Below are 16,412 nucleotides of genomic sequence, written 5' to 3'. Positions count from 1 at the left end.
GCTCGGGCTTCTGGCTCATTCCATCCCGACCTTTGTCCTCTCGGGCTCCCCATTGGCTGGGTCGGCGAGGCCCGGTCCTTTTCGCCGGGGGCCCAGCGAGGGGCGGGGCTCTGTGACGCACGCGTGACGCACGCGGGGGTATAAATAGTCAGCGGGCGGCGGGCTCTCCCCCAGGAGCCGCCAGCGAGGGGGCCAAGAGGAAGCTCTATCGAAGCCGGAGAGAAGGTGGGCCTCGCCTGGCAGACCCGCGCCGGCTGAGCCCCGGAAGGCTGCGGCCGCTCGGATGGGGAGACGGTGGTCGGGCGGGAGTCTCGCGTCCTCCGCCGAGCGTGGCCCGAAAGGTGCCGTCGAAGGCCCCGTAGACCCCGTTTGCGCCCGCGAGCAGAGAGCCGCAGCGTCCCACCCGGGTGGTGGCAGAGGGGCACGGTCCGGAGCGCGTGCCCTTCTGGAGAGCTCGCGCTCGGGCGGAGGTCCGTGAGGACCCGAGAGCGGCCGAGCCCTCACGTTTGAACAGCCCCGTTGTCGGCTGGCTTGGTGACGGGGGCCCCTTCCCGTGCCACAGCACCGCCGCTGCCACCGTGTCTCGGGCAGGAACATTGCTAGGGACGCTCAGCACACCCGCTTTCCCGAGTTCCTGAAGGGGACGCTGGCAGCCTCCTGCGGGACAAGCGCGCGCTCACCGGCTTTGCGGAGCGCGGGCCTTTAGCGTGTGGGTGTGGCCGAGCTGCCTCCTCCCCGCCCCCCGAAAAGATGGCTTAAGTCGGTAGTGCACCGGATGAGTAAGGGATCAAACGTTTAGTTGTAGTCTCAAAGGGTTTCCTTGGGTCGATGTTTATTTATTTTGACCTGTCCTTTGGTTAAAAAAAAAAAAAAAAAGGTCAAAGGTGCTTTTCAAATAACGTCTTGCAGTGGCATACTGTGTTTTTATTAGAAGTTGGCCCCATGTAACCTGGAAGGGTATCAGGGATTGTCACAGCCGTCCGCTCTCTGGACCCATGAAAGGCATTCTTATGGTGGTATCTCGAAGTTGGACTCTTTTAAGCACCTGTTTCCTATTTGGTGGCTGTTTGGTAGCTCAGGACCCAGTTTAATACCCATATTGAGTAAAGTGAAAGACTGGCGACTCTGCAATTTCACCCTTACGAAAGAGGCAAGACTTTCTCCCTACCGGCAAGCTTCCTAACGTTTCAGAGTGAACACACAGACCTCAGGGCTGACAAACTCCGCACCCATGAGAATTGTAGATCTAGGTGTGTCCATCTTGCAGCCAGTGGCCCGGGGATAGCTATGAATGCAATGTTTGTGGATAATATGACCCAATGTCAAAAGGTGGGACGCCGCCGAGTAGATTATCTGATACTAAGATACCGCTTAAAAGTCAGCAGTGGCCCAAACCTTTAATCCCAGCACCAAGGAGGCAGCAGCAGCTGAATATCCGCGAGTTCCAGGCAAGCTTAGTCAACAGAGTTCCAGATCAGCTGAGTTTAAAGAAAAAAAAGTGAGCAAGGTAGGAGAAAAGGGAGGGAGAAGGAGAACTAAAGGGGTTGTCTTACTGTAGGAAGAGTTTTGCACTGCACAAAAGTAGAGCCTGTGTGGATATTACTTGGAAATATATGTGTTTAATTTATCTTTCCTGAAATAGTAATTGGATTCTCTGTTTTATTTGGACCTAAGCTGTATTAAAGTATTTTGGTGATCTTGGCAGGGCTTTTCCTATTGGTTTATTTTAAAGTGTGTTTGTGTGTGCACGCACGCATGCTTATCTGCGCACACGTGTGCCTGTTGGTGTTGGTCTGTGGGTGGAACCTCCACACCAACCTCTGGAATTGGTTCTCTCCTACCTTGAACTCAGGTTCAGGTCTTTGAGAAAGCACTTTGACCCGAGCCTTCCCCATGGCCCACCTACCGATTTGTAAATTCTTACCAAGAATTACATCCCACATCAGTAGAGTAAATACTTAGCGCTTAGAAGTAAAGCCAACAATTTTAATAGATTTGGTTTTAGAAACCCCAATCAAATCATAAGAAAATTCAGTAAATCTAACTACGACTTTGCTTTTCTTCATCATAGTTGAAATTAAAGAGATCCTGCCAAAATGATTTCTTCAAAGCCCAGACTTGTTGTACCCTATGGCCTCAAGACTCTGCTTGAGGGAGTCAGCAGAGCCATTCTCAAAACCAACCCAACAAACATCACCCAGTTCGCAGCAGTTTATTTTAAAGAGCTCATTGTGTTTAGAGAAGGTTTGTATTGCTTTAGATTCTGCGTCTGTGGCTTTGAAAGATCATTTTAAATTGAAAAAACGCTTCTGTTTGACTTCCTGCATTTATTCCCTCAGGGAATTCGTCTCTGGATATAAAAGATCTGATTAAACAGTTTCATCAGATGAAAGGTAAGGGCCTGGAGATGGTCTCTCCAGCAGCGTCATCACATGCTGGGTAACACGATGCCAGTCGATACATACTTTGTTAATTGACACCAGTGTTTCATGCAAATGACCATACTATACTGTGTTTTGCATTCTTACTAAATCAGGGTTTTTGTTGTTGTTGTTGCTGTTTTTAACATCAGCATTTCTAGTTGAGAAGATTTTAAATCTTAGAAAGGGGGTCAAGGGGAGAGCCACTCAGGGTGGAAAATCTGGGTTGATGGTAGAATACTTGCAAAGCATGACTGAGGCCTTGGGTCAGTTCTAGAGCTACTGAATTCCATTTGGAATGGTGACCATCCATGAGTGTCTAGGACAGTGCAGTAAACTACGACTCTTTACACACCTTTAGGGAAGTACAGCAGCAGTCAAGAGATCTGTGCTTCACAGACAGCTGTAATGAGGTAATTTGTAAAGTTTCACAGGCTATGGTCAATAATTTAAATTGCTCCAAAATCTAAAATGAAAACCAACATAGTGCTCAAAGGCTCAGATTTAGAGTATTTCAAATTCCTGGTTCTCAGGTTAGGGGTTCTCTCCGATGCAGATATTCTAAAATGTTTTTTAAAACCCTCAAAATCTGATAGCAGCTTCCAGGCTTTTCTGATGGAATACTCAAGATGTATTCTTTTCAGTGAAGCAGAGCGGGGGCTTATAAAGATATTTCAGTGTGGGCTGCAGAGCGAGTGTTAGGAGAAAGTTCGCTGTTCAAAAGAAAGACATGCCCACCGCATGTGTTTGGCCGTATTTTCTACTGAAAGAGTCTATGTTTGAGTAGATGTTTTCCATGGAACAGTAGTTTTCTCAATCTCTTGGGCACTGTGACAGAGCACCACAGTGCTCAGATAAAGTTGTTTTTCATTTATTTGTAAGTTGAACTGATAGCATGGAACTGAGTGGAGAGACTAGCAAGAAAAAGGATGAGTTGTAAGAAGAAGCAGAATCTATACAATGAAACAGTTTATGATAAGATTTTTTAAAAAGCTGTAATGGTAAAGAATGCATCTAAAGGAATGGTGAGAAAAAGCTTCTCATGGAGTTTTGTGAAGAGGTAAGAGGATTCCTGGCCACTGTGGGAAGCAGCTGAATGTTCCTACCATATTGGCTGACCAAGAGGTTTTGGATGATCAGAGGGAAGCAAGGTCATAACTATTAGCTACATTTAAATTGTCACTCAAAGAAAAATCAGTTTCTTCTTGAATCTTTATGCGTATGACTGTTTCCTTTTTCTCCTGCACGTATGTAGTAATACACATTCATACACACCTCACTTCTGCAGAGACCAGAAAAGGGTGCTGGGTCCCCTGGAACTGGAATTACAGGCCGTTGTGAGCCACTAGGTAGATGCTGGGAACTGAACTTGGGTCTTCTGCAAGATCAATGAGCTCACTTAATCACTGGGCCATCTCTTCAGTACCTCTTTCATGTTTTTAAACCTTAGTTTTAAATTTTTAATATTGACTTTCGTGTTCTGTGCATGTTATGGTGTGCACATGTGTAGGTCAGAGGACAACTTTGAGGAGTCAGTTTTCGTGAGACTCATGTGAGTCCTGGTGATTGAATGCAGATCATCAGGCATGGTGATACCATTACCTCAGTGTCCATGTCATTTTTGTGAGTCAAAGATAACAATAGCAATTAGAAACTAGGGAGTCAGTCAGATCTAAGAAAATGCAAATATCATGATGGTTTGGCTCTGCAGTGAAAGATACACAAAACAGGAAATCAAGATTTAAAATGGAAACACGGACATACGAAGGGGCAGAGAATGAGGTGTGCTATATTTCCGCAAGATTGCATCGTCTGGTCTCGCTGCTTCCTTGCAAGTTCCTGATGACATCACTAGCTGTGAGAAGCAGTGTGGGACTTGTTTATATACTCTCAGCTGCATTTACAGACCAAGTGCAAGAGCGTTACTCTTTCTCTATCCACGATCCTAGTTTCTTAATCAAGGTTATTGTGTTTGTGCTGTCTAGAACAAGAGCTGCCTTTGAAAATACTGGGTCTGTGCTTGTCCTGTTAGTGTGTAGGCTTACCACATTTCATAATGGCAACATAGTGAGTCTTTATGGTGGAAGGTAACTACCTGATAGCATTTTGAGATTATCTATTGAAGGTTTAATCCACAGGTCATTTTATTAGCAGGTAGGCTCAAACATGTGGATTTGATCCATGTAGACTAATGTTTTTGCATTTCAAAATTTTTAATTTGGATTAACAGCAAAAAGGTTGCAGACCAGCCATACTTTTGAAGGATTTAAAAAATCGGAGATATAGTTGTTTATCTCCTCAAATAAATACAGATATCAATGAGATAGGCATACCGTGCAGACGATCCTGAAAGCTCACTGTGTGGAAGCCAATGCTCACTGGTCAGTCTTGTTATTAGGAGAGCATAAGGCAATAGGAAGGTATGGCCAGGATCTAGTTGTCTGCTCTTACCTTGGCTCATTTGTCTGCCTTATGCTGTCACCTCAGATGGGGTCTTACTAGACGGACTGTATCCATCAGTCTCGGTCCTCCTGTAGACACTCCGTGAACTCATCTCCACCTAGAAGGTTTCACTTTGGGCTGAAGAGGACTCTTTGGGGGAATTTATAGACACCATGGGGTTCCCATGGAGTAGGACATTTCCTCTCTTGAATGGTAGAGAGCTCCGTGTCTTCTGACTGGTTTAATTCTCTGTTATGACAGCTGTGAATAAGTGTGGCCATGTGCTTGTTTGATTTTCTAAAAAACAAAACATACAGGTTTAAGAGCTGGCATTTTGTCTTTTGGCAAGCTCGTGTGAATCCTAGGTTTAAATGTGGAGACCTGTAATAATCCTACATACATTGCTGGCGGATCCCAGTGATAGAGATCTCAGGCTTGCAATGACTTGTAAGATGTGAAAATGAACCATTCTTGGAAGACTAAGTCAAGGCTTATTCTGTTCTTTCAGTCTCGTCAGTGAGGTAAGATCAGCCTAAAGACATCACCAGGTAGTAGAAGTTGGTATATGTGCTAGGTGCCATTGCCATCCACTGTCTCACTATCAAATGTGAGTATGTGTTTCATGAGGACTGACCGGTCAGTGAAGATGTTTTGTTTCCCAAAGTGACTTGTGGTGGTTAATTTGTCTGCACAGCAGCATGATGACATGTTCATAGTGAGCACAGAAAGCATGGAGATAGGAACATTCTTTGCATGTGTCATTTGCCTGCTCAAATTTCTTTCTGAGTTTTTCCCTGAAAGAAAGCCATTTGTGGTAGGCATTGGGAACCAGAAATAATCGTTTTGGCAATGACTTCAACATTCCATGCAGAGTTGAAAGAAGACAAGAACTGGACCTGAGAGCCCAGTATTATCCTCTCATCTTCCTGTTTCCAGAGCTTAGTCTTTAGAGCGGCATGGCTCTATCCATGGCCAACATGTTTGTCTTGGGCCGAGAGACCACTGTTTGGTTTAGGACAGCTTCCTTTTCTTGGCATTCTACCCCATCTCCATCTTTCCTTTGAGGCCTGCAGAAAAGTACTTGTCAGTCATTACAAACTCCTCCAGAGTTCGGAGGCACAAGACTTATGCCATTGGCCACATTTGGCAGGTACTTTGTAGCTCTCGCTGTCTCTCCAGAAATGGTGTTGGCCTCTTTCTGGTCCCAGCCATGGCTGAGGCAGCTGTGGTGTGCCTCTTTGATTTTACAATTGATCTTTTTTTCTTGTCAAGATGAGAATGGTATTTGTTTCTCTCTGTATCCTAAGCACAAATCAGGCTTATTCAAATCAACCTCTCAGTATTTCTGAACTCTGAAGATTTTTTTAAAAAAAGTGTGTGTGTGTGTGTGTGTGTGTGTGCATGTGTATGCATGTTTGAGTACAGGTGCTCTAAGGTCTTGAATCTGCAGGAGTTAGAATTACAGGAAATTTTGGGTCTGCATGCTGGGAACAGACCTTGGGTCCTCTGAAGAGCAACCAATAAGTACTCTTCACTGCTGAGCTGTGTCTCCAGTCCCAAACTCCCAATACTTATTAACACTATTATTAGGTTCTCATGCTTTTACACTGCAACATTTATGCTTAAATTATATCCTAGTGAATGTAAGTTTTAGGCACTGTATTAGAGGGGATCATTCTGTCAGATGTGTTGGTGGCAAAAGATAGTGTTAAAGGGCCAGATAGCTCAGTTAGCATACAGAAGTCTGAGATTAAATCCCCAGCATAAGAGGTCGGGAGTCCTGAAGATATGGATAGAAAAGTGAGGCTAATGTTGAGTAGTTTTTCTCAACACACAAGCCACAAGTGTGGCCTTCTGTGTCTAGAATCAGACAGGTTGACTGAATTTACAGACCAGCAGCTCGCTTCCTTTGGAAAACAGCATGAACCTATGAAAGCATTTCTGGTTTTAAGAGTAGGGTCTTAAGGCCCTGATCGCAGGCCTGCGCTACCGTACATAGATTTCCAAACCTTTGACGGGAGGCAGAGTCTTCCCATAAGACCAAGATCCACTTTCCCTGGAGACTTTGTACTTTCCAAAGAAAATCCTCAGTAAGCAGGTGTGAAATCTCAGTGAGGAACAGCCACGGCAGGCAGGAAGGTGTGTGGGAATTGACCTTCAAAGCAGGTTATCCAGGGCATTCTGTAAGTCATGTTCAGGCTTGAACACTCAATGGCTATACTCTTGGACCCAGGAGTTCCTTTTTTCTTTTTATCTGGGACAGTAGGATTTTTGGCTGCATGATCACACCTCACCAGCAAATATGAGCATTTTCAAGTTAGAATAATTATTTTCTAATGTGAAAAACTGTCGTTCCACAGATGACCAATTCCTTGTTAAACTTTGCATAAACTTTGCATACTGATTTTCTTAAATCAAAGGAATGCATTTGTGCCCTAAGCTGTGACACCAGCTAAAAATGTGGAATAATTTACTTCCCACACTAGTACATTTTATTTCCTTTGCTCATTTTTGGTTTGTTTTTGTGTGGTATGACTGCATGCGTGGGCATGGGTGCATATGGAGACCCAAAACTGACACTGGTCACATGCCACTCATTTATTGAGGCACAGCCTCTCGCTGGATCCAGAGCTTACCAAATCCCAGCGAGGTCACTCTCGGGTTGTCTGCCTCCCTGCTTTTCCAGTGCATGCTTGCACTATAAGTACTTTATCTGCTGGGTATCTCCTCAGGGGCTTCCCTGCCTTTTTTTTTTTTTTGTTTTGTTTTGTTTTCCTGTGACTACGGACCCAGGTGGTTTGTAAAAACTGAAGTATGCTTTTGCTGCTGAACATCTTAGAGTGATATATTATAGTTTGGCCACTATAATATATGCTGCTCATTTATTCCTAAAAATATGAATTGGATTAGGTGGATGTATCTTTGCTGTTACAGGTTCATTGGCTATGCTATCTCACACATGTTGAATATAGATCCATGTATATGGTACTTGAATGCCGTATACAGTGATTCATTGTACCGTTGCTTTAAAACATTTTGAGGCGTGCTTGCTGATTAATTCACCTGGCTATTGCTTTTAGTAGAGAAATGGGCAGAAGGAGTGACGATGGAGAAGAAAGATTGTGTCAAAGAACGGGGAAAAACACCTCCAGTTCCCTGCGAACCTACACGGATGGAAAAATCCACAGATACAGAGGAAGACAATGTTGCTGGACCACTATTTAGCAACAAAACCACCCAGTTTCCATCAGTTCATGCTGAAGTTATGTCTGATGAGACAAGTGAAGGAGTTTGGGGTCCTTCTTCCAAACCAACCACGCCTAAGACCACCACACCCCCCTCCTCACCGCCTCCAGCACCTGTCTCTGCAGAGTATGCCTATGTCCCGGCTGACCCAGCTCAGTTTGCCGCGCAGATGTTAGGTAATGTTCCATCTACTCATTCTGAAGTTTTAATGGTGGACGTGGCAACAAGTATGACTACTGTTAACCGGGATGTACTGAGTGCAGAGTTTGCTGAAGAAATCGTGGTGTCTGCCCCTGTGGTGTGTTCTGGAGAGCTGTTAAAAGTGCAGGTTCTGAGCCAAACATCTGCGCAGGTAGTTGTGAGTACTAATCCTAAGGCTGAACCACCAAAGGCTTCCTCAGCCCCCTTGCAGGGTGAACAAGAACCTCCTGCTTATGAAGCTCCTGACACTCAGGTTACATCAACCTGTCGCATATCATCCATATATAACGATATGCCTGTTAATGAAGGAGTTGTCTATGTTGAGCAGATACCGGGATACATATTTATCCCTTTTCCTGACCACGTTGCTTGTCTTAATGAAATTGAGCAGTCACCACCACTTAATCCCAAACCTGTAAAACACAAGACTTCCTCAGGCATATCTATAGAGTCTCTGAAAGTTGTACAGGTGGAGAATGCCCAACACGAGTCCTCAGTAAACATGGAGGCAGAAGCTACCGTTCTGCTCTCTAACACTGCTTTAGCTGGTCAGCCCGAGGTGCCTGCAGAACCCCCGGATGCAGAGGAATTTATGAGAATATCCTCTGAAAATGCTATGCACCTCGAGACGGAGATCGTTACCGTAGGCCCTGATGATCCTGGCCAGGAGGCGTCAGGGGAGAACTCTGCACCCCATTCACCTGGTGACCCTTTCCCTCCTGCGCCAGGAGGCTTTACTGAACCTGAAATCCAACCAGATGGGGAAGCTGCACCTGAACAGGTTTGATGAAGCCAGGTAAGAAAACTGATACTTGCACATTCACATACTGCGCTTCAGGTAACATCTGTATTCAGTTCCATCCAGGTTTGCTCTGTCAATTTTAAATGCCAAACCTACTTAAAGGCTTTGTTGTACTTAAAATTTTACCACTGTGGAACTCACATGGCATTGTCAAAGCTTGATTCATTTTTGCATGATTGTAAACATGAGAATATGTCAGGTTTTATGCCTGTTTACAAAATGAAAAACTTCAAAGGGACATCCCATAAACATGAACACTGCATTTATTTAGGCTGTGGCATTTAAACATGAAAGAAATGGTGGTGTGGCTGACTGCTTTCGCACTGAGTCAGGAGAACTGTGCAATCAGGCTTGGGTGCTGGCTCAGACACCGCTTGCTACTTGGGGCTTTCTGCAGCTGAGGGAGCGGCGCCATAGCGGGATGGAGAGAGGACAGGTTCGCTGGTGCTTCTGTGACACAGGAAACCAGCGGAGAGAACGCTGCAGATGCAGGTCGCAGGCTTGGTGGTTTACCGGAACAGCCAGGCTGTCTTCTTGGCTGCTTAACCTCCAGCTTTTTTTTCCTCCTGATCTATGAGTTAAAACCACCATCTCCATCTAATTATGGCACCTGCTCTGCTGACCCTTTGGTCTAGCTGGATATGGTAGTGCCCTTCTCTCCTGGGTGTCTGAGAGGACATGTATGAAAGAAGCCTCCCATTCCTGTTGCAGAGACTCTCAACTCTGACTCAGACCAGAATAAACCAGGAAGGTTATCAAAGCAGGTGTTAAGCAACCAAATTCTGACTGGCAGTGTGACAGATTCAGTGCAGCTGGAAAGGCAGAGGACAGTGCTGCTCCTGTGTGGCTGGCCCATCCTTGGGGCTTGAGCAGCACTTCTGGCCAAGTCACTGTTTTCAGGCGCTTAGCTGTTACTGAAGGACAGCTGGCCTTCACACTAGTGGAAACTTACCAAGACACTCTCCCATTTGGAAAGACACAAGATTTAGAGTGTATTTTTAGTAAGCCTGAAGATAAACTGAATTCTCTGTCACATAATCTGTGCGTAATTTTCTGTGACGACAGAAAGGGTGCCCCTGAAGTGGATGGCCTAGAGTTCAAAATATGAACTTGGCACGTGTGTGTACCCGTCTTCAGTACTATAGATGCCCTTGCTGTAAGCTGACGGATGGCTTTTCTAGCCTCCTGTATTAAAGTGCCCACCAGCTTCTTGCTGTCTTCTGAGGCACGTGGTGGTCTAGTCTTGGCTAAAAGGAGTAGCTAAAGGGAGTGCTCTCTGGGATTCTGAATCCTAGATACAGTAACAGGCTGGAGATGGGAGACGATGGTGCCTGTCAAAGACCAGGGACATTAGGTGACATCTAGTGTCTAACTTTAGGGGGAGAAACTGCTATGCAGATGTACTAACAGGATTTTATCACAGCTTCACATGGCTGATGTTTATTTTTGGTAAAGAACAAAGTTTTTTGTTGACTTTCCTCTGAGTGTGACATGGAAGCCTATGTAAAGTTTAAGAGTCTGGAAGGCATGGTAGTAATTCTAGCTCTCGGGATACTGACACAGGAGTTGATGGGCAGCCTGGCTCACAGTGATACCGTGCCTCAAAGAACCAAAAACAGTGTTAAGAGTCTGGAAACAGCAACTGAGAATACAATTGTTTCTTTAGCCGTAACTATACTGTCCCTGCCATTGCTATCAACTCCTTTTCCAACTGTTCTGAATCATTCTGTTTCTTCACATTACCAGGCACAATTTCCGTAGTCCTCTCTATAGCATGCTTTATGGCACATACTACTACAGTTGCTTATTTATATGTTTTTTTTTTTAAAAAAGATTTAAAAAAATATGACTGTGCATAGTGCCTGGTACAGAGACCAAACCTTTAACGCCTGCAATTTTTTTTTTTTTTTATAGCACTAGCAACAAGCGAAGCAGGACAACCACCACCATATTCTAACATGTGGACACTTTATTGTCTAACTGATATGAATCAACAAAGTCGCCCATCACCGCCACCTGCACCGGGGCCTTTTCCCCAAGCAACCCTCTATTTACCTAATCCTAAGGATCCACAGTTTCTGCAGAATCCACCGAAAGTCACCTCTCCAACTTATGTGATGATGGATGACAGCAAGAAGACCAATGCCCCACCTTTCATATTAGTAGGCTCAAGTGTTCAGGAAGCGCAGGACTGGAAACCTGTTCCTGGGCATGCTGTTGTGTCCCAGTCAGATGCCTTGAAGAGATATGCTGCAGTACAAGTGCCCATTGCTGTTCCTGCAGATCAGACATTCCAGAGACCTGCCCCAAACCCCCAGAATGCTAGTCCTCCTACAAGTGGACAAGATGGCCCCAGACCGCAAAGCCCAGTCTTTCTTTCTGTTGCTTTCCCAGTAGAAGATGTAGCTAAAAAGAGTTCAGGATCTGGTGACAAACGTACTCCCTTTGGAAGTTATGGTATTGCTGGCGAAATTACTGTGACTACTGCCCATGTCCGCAGAGCAGAACCTTAAAAGAGTAGGTAACCCTTCCTACCATGACATGTGGGTGTACATACTTGAGCGCTTAGAGGTTGGGATGGTTAAACTGCAGGCATATTTAAACAGGAGACACTGCCTATATGTCCACTAAGAGGTTAAACAGGAGCTGAGTAACAGCTGGAATTTTACTAACTGCATGTCCATTTAAGAAATTAAACACACAGACCTCAGTAACAACTGGAACTTTTATCAAAATTTTATTCAATTGGGCTTAATTCTATCACTCAATTTTTTATTCAGTTGGGCTTTCCCTTCAGTGTGGACAGGGGTGAGCAGAACATGTGGAGACACCAGTGTAAGTGAAGGGCTGCCAGGCATGAGGCTCCTGCTCCTGCCCACCACTAAAGCCACCGTGATTGTGGGCGCTGACGGTGGCTTTTCAGTTGTGTGGCCACGAATTTACTCAGCAACCTTGTGTTGCCAAAAGGTGGCCTCAGCAGGAAATGCCAACAGCAAGAATGTAGATCAGATCTCACTCATGGTGATATTAAACAGTTCAATGTCTCTTCATTAACAGATGCTGAAGATGATGCTGTTTGATTCAGCATTCGAGGTGGAGTCTGTCACCACGTGAACTGTATCAATAAACTTCCTGCAAGCATAAAACTTTGCACTGTTGTTTCAGTAACTTAGCAGGTATACAAACTTCCTCAACATTGTCCCTGATTCTGTATCAAAATAGTACTTCTGTTTAGAGTACCGACTGCCCACTTCATACTATGGCCCTGGGGACACTGTTGATAATTGAGGATAGTGTTAGGTGAAAGTCTAGAAGCATTCACACTTTTTTTTAAATATTCTAAAGCCTTTATTTAGCATCGTTAGAACACTTGTTAACTTCACGACAATTAACATAACTTACTGGAAGCTACCAGTCTCAGTCTGGGGTTTGCGTGGATAATACTATGAGATTACCCCAATTAACGGGGCAGAGCTACTGCACAGTATATCTCCAAGACCCTGCCGACTCATAGATTATAATACACGAGTGCAGCTTATTGTCATTAGGTAACGGTGTTGAGTAAAAGCTATTTCTAGGGTATTTTTGTGATTTTCAGTTCAAACATACATTTTAACCCTGTAAATTCTAATGACGGTGATCACAGGATATGAAAGTAAATTTAGAGCACTAAGATAAGTAAATACCTTTTCCAGTTTAGAGTTTTCAAATCAGGAATTCCTGATTCTGCCCCTACCCGCCCCCCGAGATGGGAAAGTAAAACAGACTAATTTCCCTAAAGTTTTTGTAAAACAACAACCTCTATATTTGAGCTCATAACATTGTACAGAAGAATTCTAAACATTTCAAAGCTATACCTAAAATCTCAAGCATTATAGCATAAAAATATTCAAAATAACTTGATTTTTGGATCACTGTAGAATTCCATAAAGCTGAATATTATAGTAGGTTTCAGGCTGCAGCAACGTAGGGGTAGAAACAGCACCCCAACTGCTTCTCCCTTTCCATGAGCAGTGCGCCAAGAAAGCAGCTGTGGAGCAAACTAAGTTTTCGAAGACCTTCACCAGTTTGACCACATGCCCTGCCTTGGAGGGTGAAGTGCAAATTAGAGTAGAAACCAAGGGGGAAATTTTCAAAACTTAAGCTTAAGACTTATTTAGATTAGCCAAACACCTTGACTTCTCTGCACTTTAATAAATATCAGGCAAATTGAAGTAGTTTCTGTCCCAGTAGCTGCCAGAGTAAATCCAGTCCTGTGCTCCATTGTAGGGATTAGGACCTTGATGGAACCACCTGTTCAACAAGAAAACACAAAACTTAGAGAGCAAATGACTCAAAAATCACAGGATACTGGTGCTTAATTAGCTTATAGTAGTTGGCTCTGTGTGTCATAGTTTTTCTAGTCAGAGAACACTATTTCAAAAGGTCAAAGGTAGCTATGATCCACAGCAATGAGTATACATGGGATCTGTCCTACTTGTAATCATGAGGTGGCCTTCTGTGATGTCATCAGGAACAAGTAATTAGCATAAGGGAACCTACAGCAAGAGTATGTACAGTGCCTGCAGGGTTCATATGTACCCTCCAAATTCAAGAGCTCCATTTTACAGGTGAGCTGAAAGAAAGTGACACAGCTGCTGGTGGCCCAAACTGTCAATGGCCGCAAGCAGGCTTGAGTTCAAAGGCTAAGATTTTCCTTATCTGCTATACCAGATGAATCCAGGCCAAATTTTACTGGGTCTTAATGTAGAGTCTTGGGCTATGTCTAGCTTTCAACATTTTAACCTGTCCTAATTAGCAAATGAGCTGCCTGAGCCATTTCCCTGTCTCAAAAACTGTAGCACTAAGGTATTCTGCAGTCAGCAATCCAGCACCCCGGAGCAGCTTTTACACTGTGTCTTAGAGCGTAGGGCCTGGAGGGCCTGCAGGCAGGAAGGGGAGGAGTGGCCTAGGTCCTGCCCCTTCTCACAACCACAGCAGTTGTCTGCCTGGGCTTTCAGCCTACACATCCTTTACAAGTTCGTTTGCAACAACTATTATGTGAATAAATCCAAAACACCTATTGGGGTAGATGCTGTAAGAGCATTTATCGGTCTATCTTTTTGAAAGATGCGAAACATGTCTACTAGAAAGCTTGCAAAATTATGCCCATGTTGACTTTAACATTCACATAATAATTGAATCATGGAACAATCAACTTCTTAATAACACAAGTGATACTTGCACCTTGCAAGTGACTTACAAGTGACTCATTAATAAAACAAACAACTACTAAGTAACTCCCAGACCATTCTAATGTCAGAAATTTGATACTGCCCAAAACATTTTCCCTAAACAATAAGTCCATTCTGTTTTTGACCCGTGTTTGGAAAAGGCACAACTTAAATTAATGATATATGCACACATGAATGATCCTATAATTTACATGAGACATGAGCAAATGAATGTACTTATATGCCCAAACCTAACTCTAGATTATACTTCCCCTTTTCAGTATGGAAGGACACTGAATAAGGAAAAAAAGAGAAATTTGCTTAGCGGATGTCACCTGTAACAACTGTGTAATAACACTGTAACTTTTAAAAACTTCTCTTGTCATGAGTGCAACTCTTGGGGATAACGCCCTGTCAGGCCTGAGCATGAGTGGCCCACGCTGTCTGGTCAGGAGGGCACGCACCTTGTCTTCCAGTCCTCTTCTGATTTGGACCTGTTTTTGCGAGCTGCTCTTTGTTTTTCCTCAAGTCGCTTTTTTTCTTCACTAGCTTGATCTAAGTAAGATAAGGCCAATGAAAATCGGTTATTCTTACTCGGGGAATGCCAGGCATGGCGCTAAGAGCAGCAGCTGTAGCCAGCAGTGTTCGCATGCACTGGTGTTCCCTGCACTGCGCAGCGTTATACTCAACATAAGATCCTAATATGCACCAGTGCAGACTGGGACACATCTGGAACCTTCAGTTATTTAGAAACTCAGGCAGGAGGATCCCAAGTTCAAGGACAGCTTGGGCAACTTAGTAAGACCCTTTTCTCAAAAAATAAAAGGGCTAGAGTTCTACCCCTATAGTTGGGCATTTACCAAGCATATGCGGTAAATAGGGTCACCTCCCGGCGCAAACTAAGTTAATCAGATTGAAAGAAAATATTCACACATGCTCTAGACTAGTCATAGGAAGACTTGGCATCTGACAGTCTCATTTTTTTTTTTTTACCTTTTATTGTTTTTGAGAATTTCATACATGCATATAATATGCTTTGATCAAACACGATCAGAAACAACATGTTTGTTGTTAAGGCCACAAATGTTAGGCTAAAATGAGACCTTGGTAGAAAAATTGAGTAAAAATGAAATTATTGAAAATTCTGAGGGAGACCTCAGAGATTTCAAACAATGTCACAAAATCCCTTTGCTCTGTCTCTCTGTGGAGAACTAGTCTCAATGAGAACTTTAGCCTGATGGTGCTCATACAAGAGGGGATGGTCTGTACCCATCCAAGGCTGTCCTGTGCACCACCAACAGCAAACAGCCAACACCAGGCTGGAGCCATGGCCGCTGTAGAGATACTGCCCCCTTTGAGACTGACTGAGACAACAGAACGCTCACATTTGAAGATTAAATGTGATACTGAAGAGAAGCCCTACTCTTTTATGAGGCTTCCAAGGTAACTTTGGGAATATACAGTGAACTTTGCAGACTACAGTTTAAAGCTTTGACTGATAGATCTTTAGCCATATGCAGTACAGTGAGTTAACAGGGAGTACCTCAAGAAATGAATCTGCGCTTAGGTAAGGGTGATCTCAGATTTCCAGATTTAAAGCTGAAATCACTGGATTTTAACATAATAGACTCTAAGAGGCTAAACCCTGAGCACCGCAGCCTGCTGGAGACTACTCACCTATTTCTCCGTTCTCCATGGCTCTGATGTCAGGCCGAAGTCGACAGTCAGTCTTAGGAATCACACTCTCCATCTCCTTGTCTACTTCATTCAAAACCATGGCAAAGCTGGTAAAATTATACATCTGAAACAGCCAAGAAACCAAGTTAACAGCTAGCAAGCCACGGCAGAAAGCCCCTAAAGAGGTCAACTAATGTGGGAGTGGCACCTTCCGTGGCAGTGGTGCTGGTCAGCCGTTCTCAGAGGACATGGTTAAAGGCCTGCATCTAACTCCGTACTGTCCAGTGGACCCTCAGACCACAGCAGGCCTCACAGGTAGTATACTAACATCCATTCTGTTTTCTTCACTAAAACCATGTTCTGCTGGGTCTGGAGGGCCCACACTGATCAACTGCAGCAGTCTGTTTAACT

General features: G+C 44.2%; 2 protein-coding genes across 22 annotated transcripts in view; one reads left to right on the top strand and one right to left on the bottom strand.

Annotated features, from left to right (window-relative positions):
• Positions 1 to 87: 87 nt before the first annotated feature.
• On the top strand, positions 88 to 12,257 carry Cabyr (calcium binding tyrosine phosphorylation regulated). 6 transcript variants are annotated; one of them, XM_060377666.1, is made up of 6 exons: positions 89 to 225; positions 2,072 to 2,244; positions 2,340 to 2,393; positions 7,943 to 8,284; positions 11,026 to 11,628; positions 12,169 to 12,257. In XM_060377666.1, exons 2-5 carry the CDS (start codon positions 2,097 to 2,099, stop codon positions 11,622 to 11,624), a joined length of 1,143 nt encoding a protein of 380 aa, XP_060233649.1. In that variant the 5' UTR covers positions 89 to 225; positions 2,072 to 2,096; the 3' UTR covers positions 11,625 to 11,628; positions 12,169 to 12,257. The 6 variants fall into 6 exon arrangements, with proteins under 6 accessions (XP_060233645.1, XP_021511713.1, XP_060233649.1 ...); XM_060377662.1 differs by lacking the exon at positions 11,026 to 11,628 and having other exon boundaries at positions 88 to 225; positions 7,943 to 9,105; XM_021656038.2 differs by lacking the exon at positions 12,169 to 12,257 and having other exon boundaries at positions 88 to 225; positions 7,943 to 9,105; positions 11,026 to 11,161.
• The window catches only part of Osbpl1a (oxysterol binding protein like 1A), a 170,427-nt gene continuing 165,844 nt past the window's right edge, over positions 11,830 to 16,412 (bottom strand). For all 16 annotated transcript variants that reach the window (XM_021656030.2, XM_021656027.2, XM_021656032.2 and 13 more), the window contains 3 exons: positions 16,002 to 16,125; positions 14,789 to 14,879; positions 11,830 to 13,404 (listed from right to left, as the gene is read on the bottom strand). In XM_021656030.2, coding sequence (XP_021511705.1) covers positions 13,302 to 13,404; positions 14,789 to 14,879; positions 16,002 to 16,125 — 318 coding nt within the window. In that variant the 3' untranslated portion in view covers positions 11,830 to 13,301. The remainder of the gene's footprint in view (positions 13,405 to 14,788; positions 14,880 to 16,001; positions 16,126 to 16,412) is intronic.

This window comes from Meriones unguiculatus, chromosome 2 (genome assembly GCF_030254825.1).
Source record: "Meriones unguiculatus strain TT.TT164.6M chromosome 2, Bangor_MerUng_6.1, whole genome shotgun sequence".
Lineage (NCBI taxonomy): Eukaryota > Metazoa > Chordata > Mammalia > Rodentia > Muridae > Meriones > Meriones unguiculatus.
The sequence above is the reverse complement of the archived record's forward strand: the minus strand, read 5'-3'. Positions and strand labels throughout refer to the sequence as shown.

Bases quoted from the DNA above. Each gene is read 5' to 3' on its own strand.
- Cabyr (XM_060377662.1), top strand. From the start codon at position 2,097: ATGATTTCTTCAAAGCCCAGACTTGTTGTACCCTATGGCCTCAAGACT. The intron at 2,245-2,339 runs GTTTGTATTGCT...TTATTCCCTCAG, and splicing joins GCTCATTGTGTTTAGAGAAG to GGAATTCGTCTCTGGATATA. The intron at 2,394-7,942 runs GTAAGGGCCTGG...TATTGCTTTTAG, and splicing joins ACAGTTTCATCAGATGAAAG to TAGAGAAATGGGCAGAAGGA.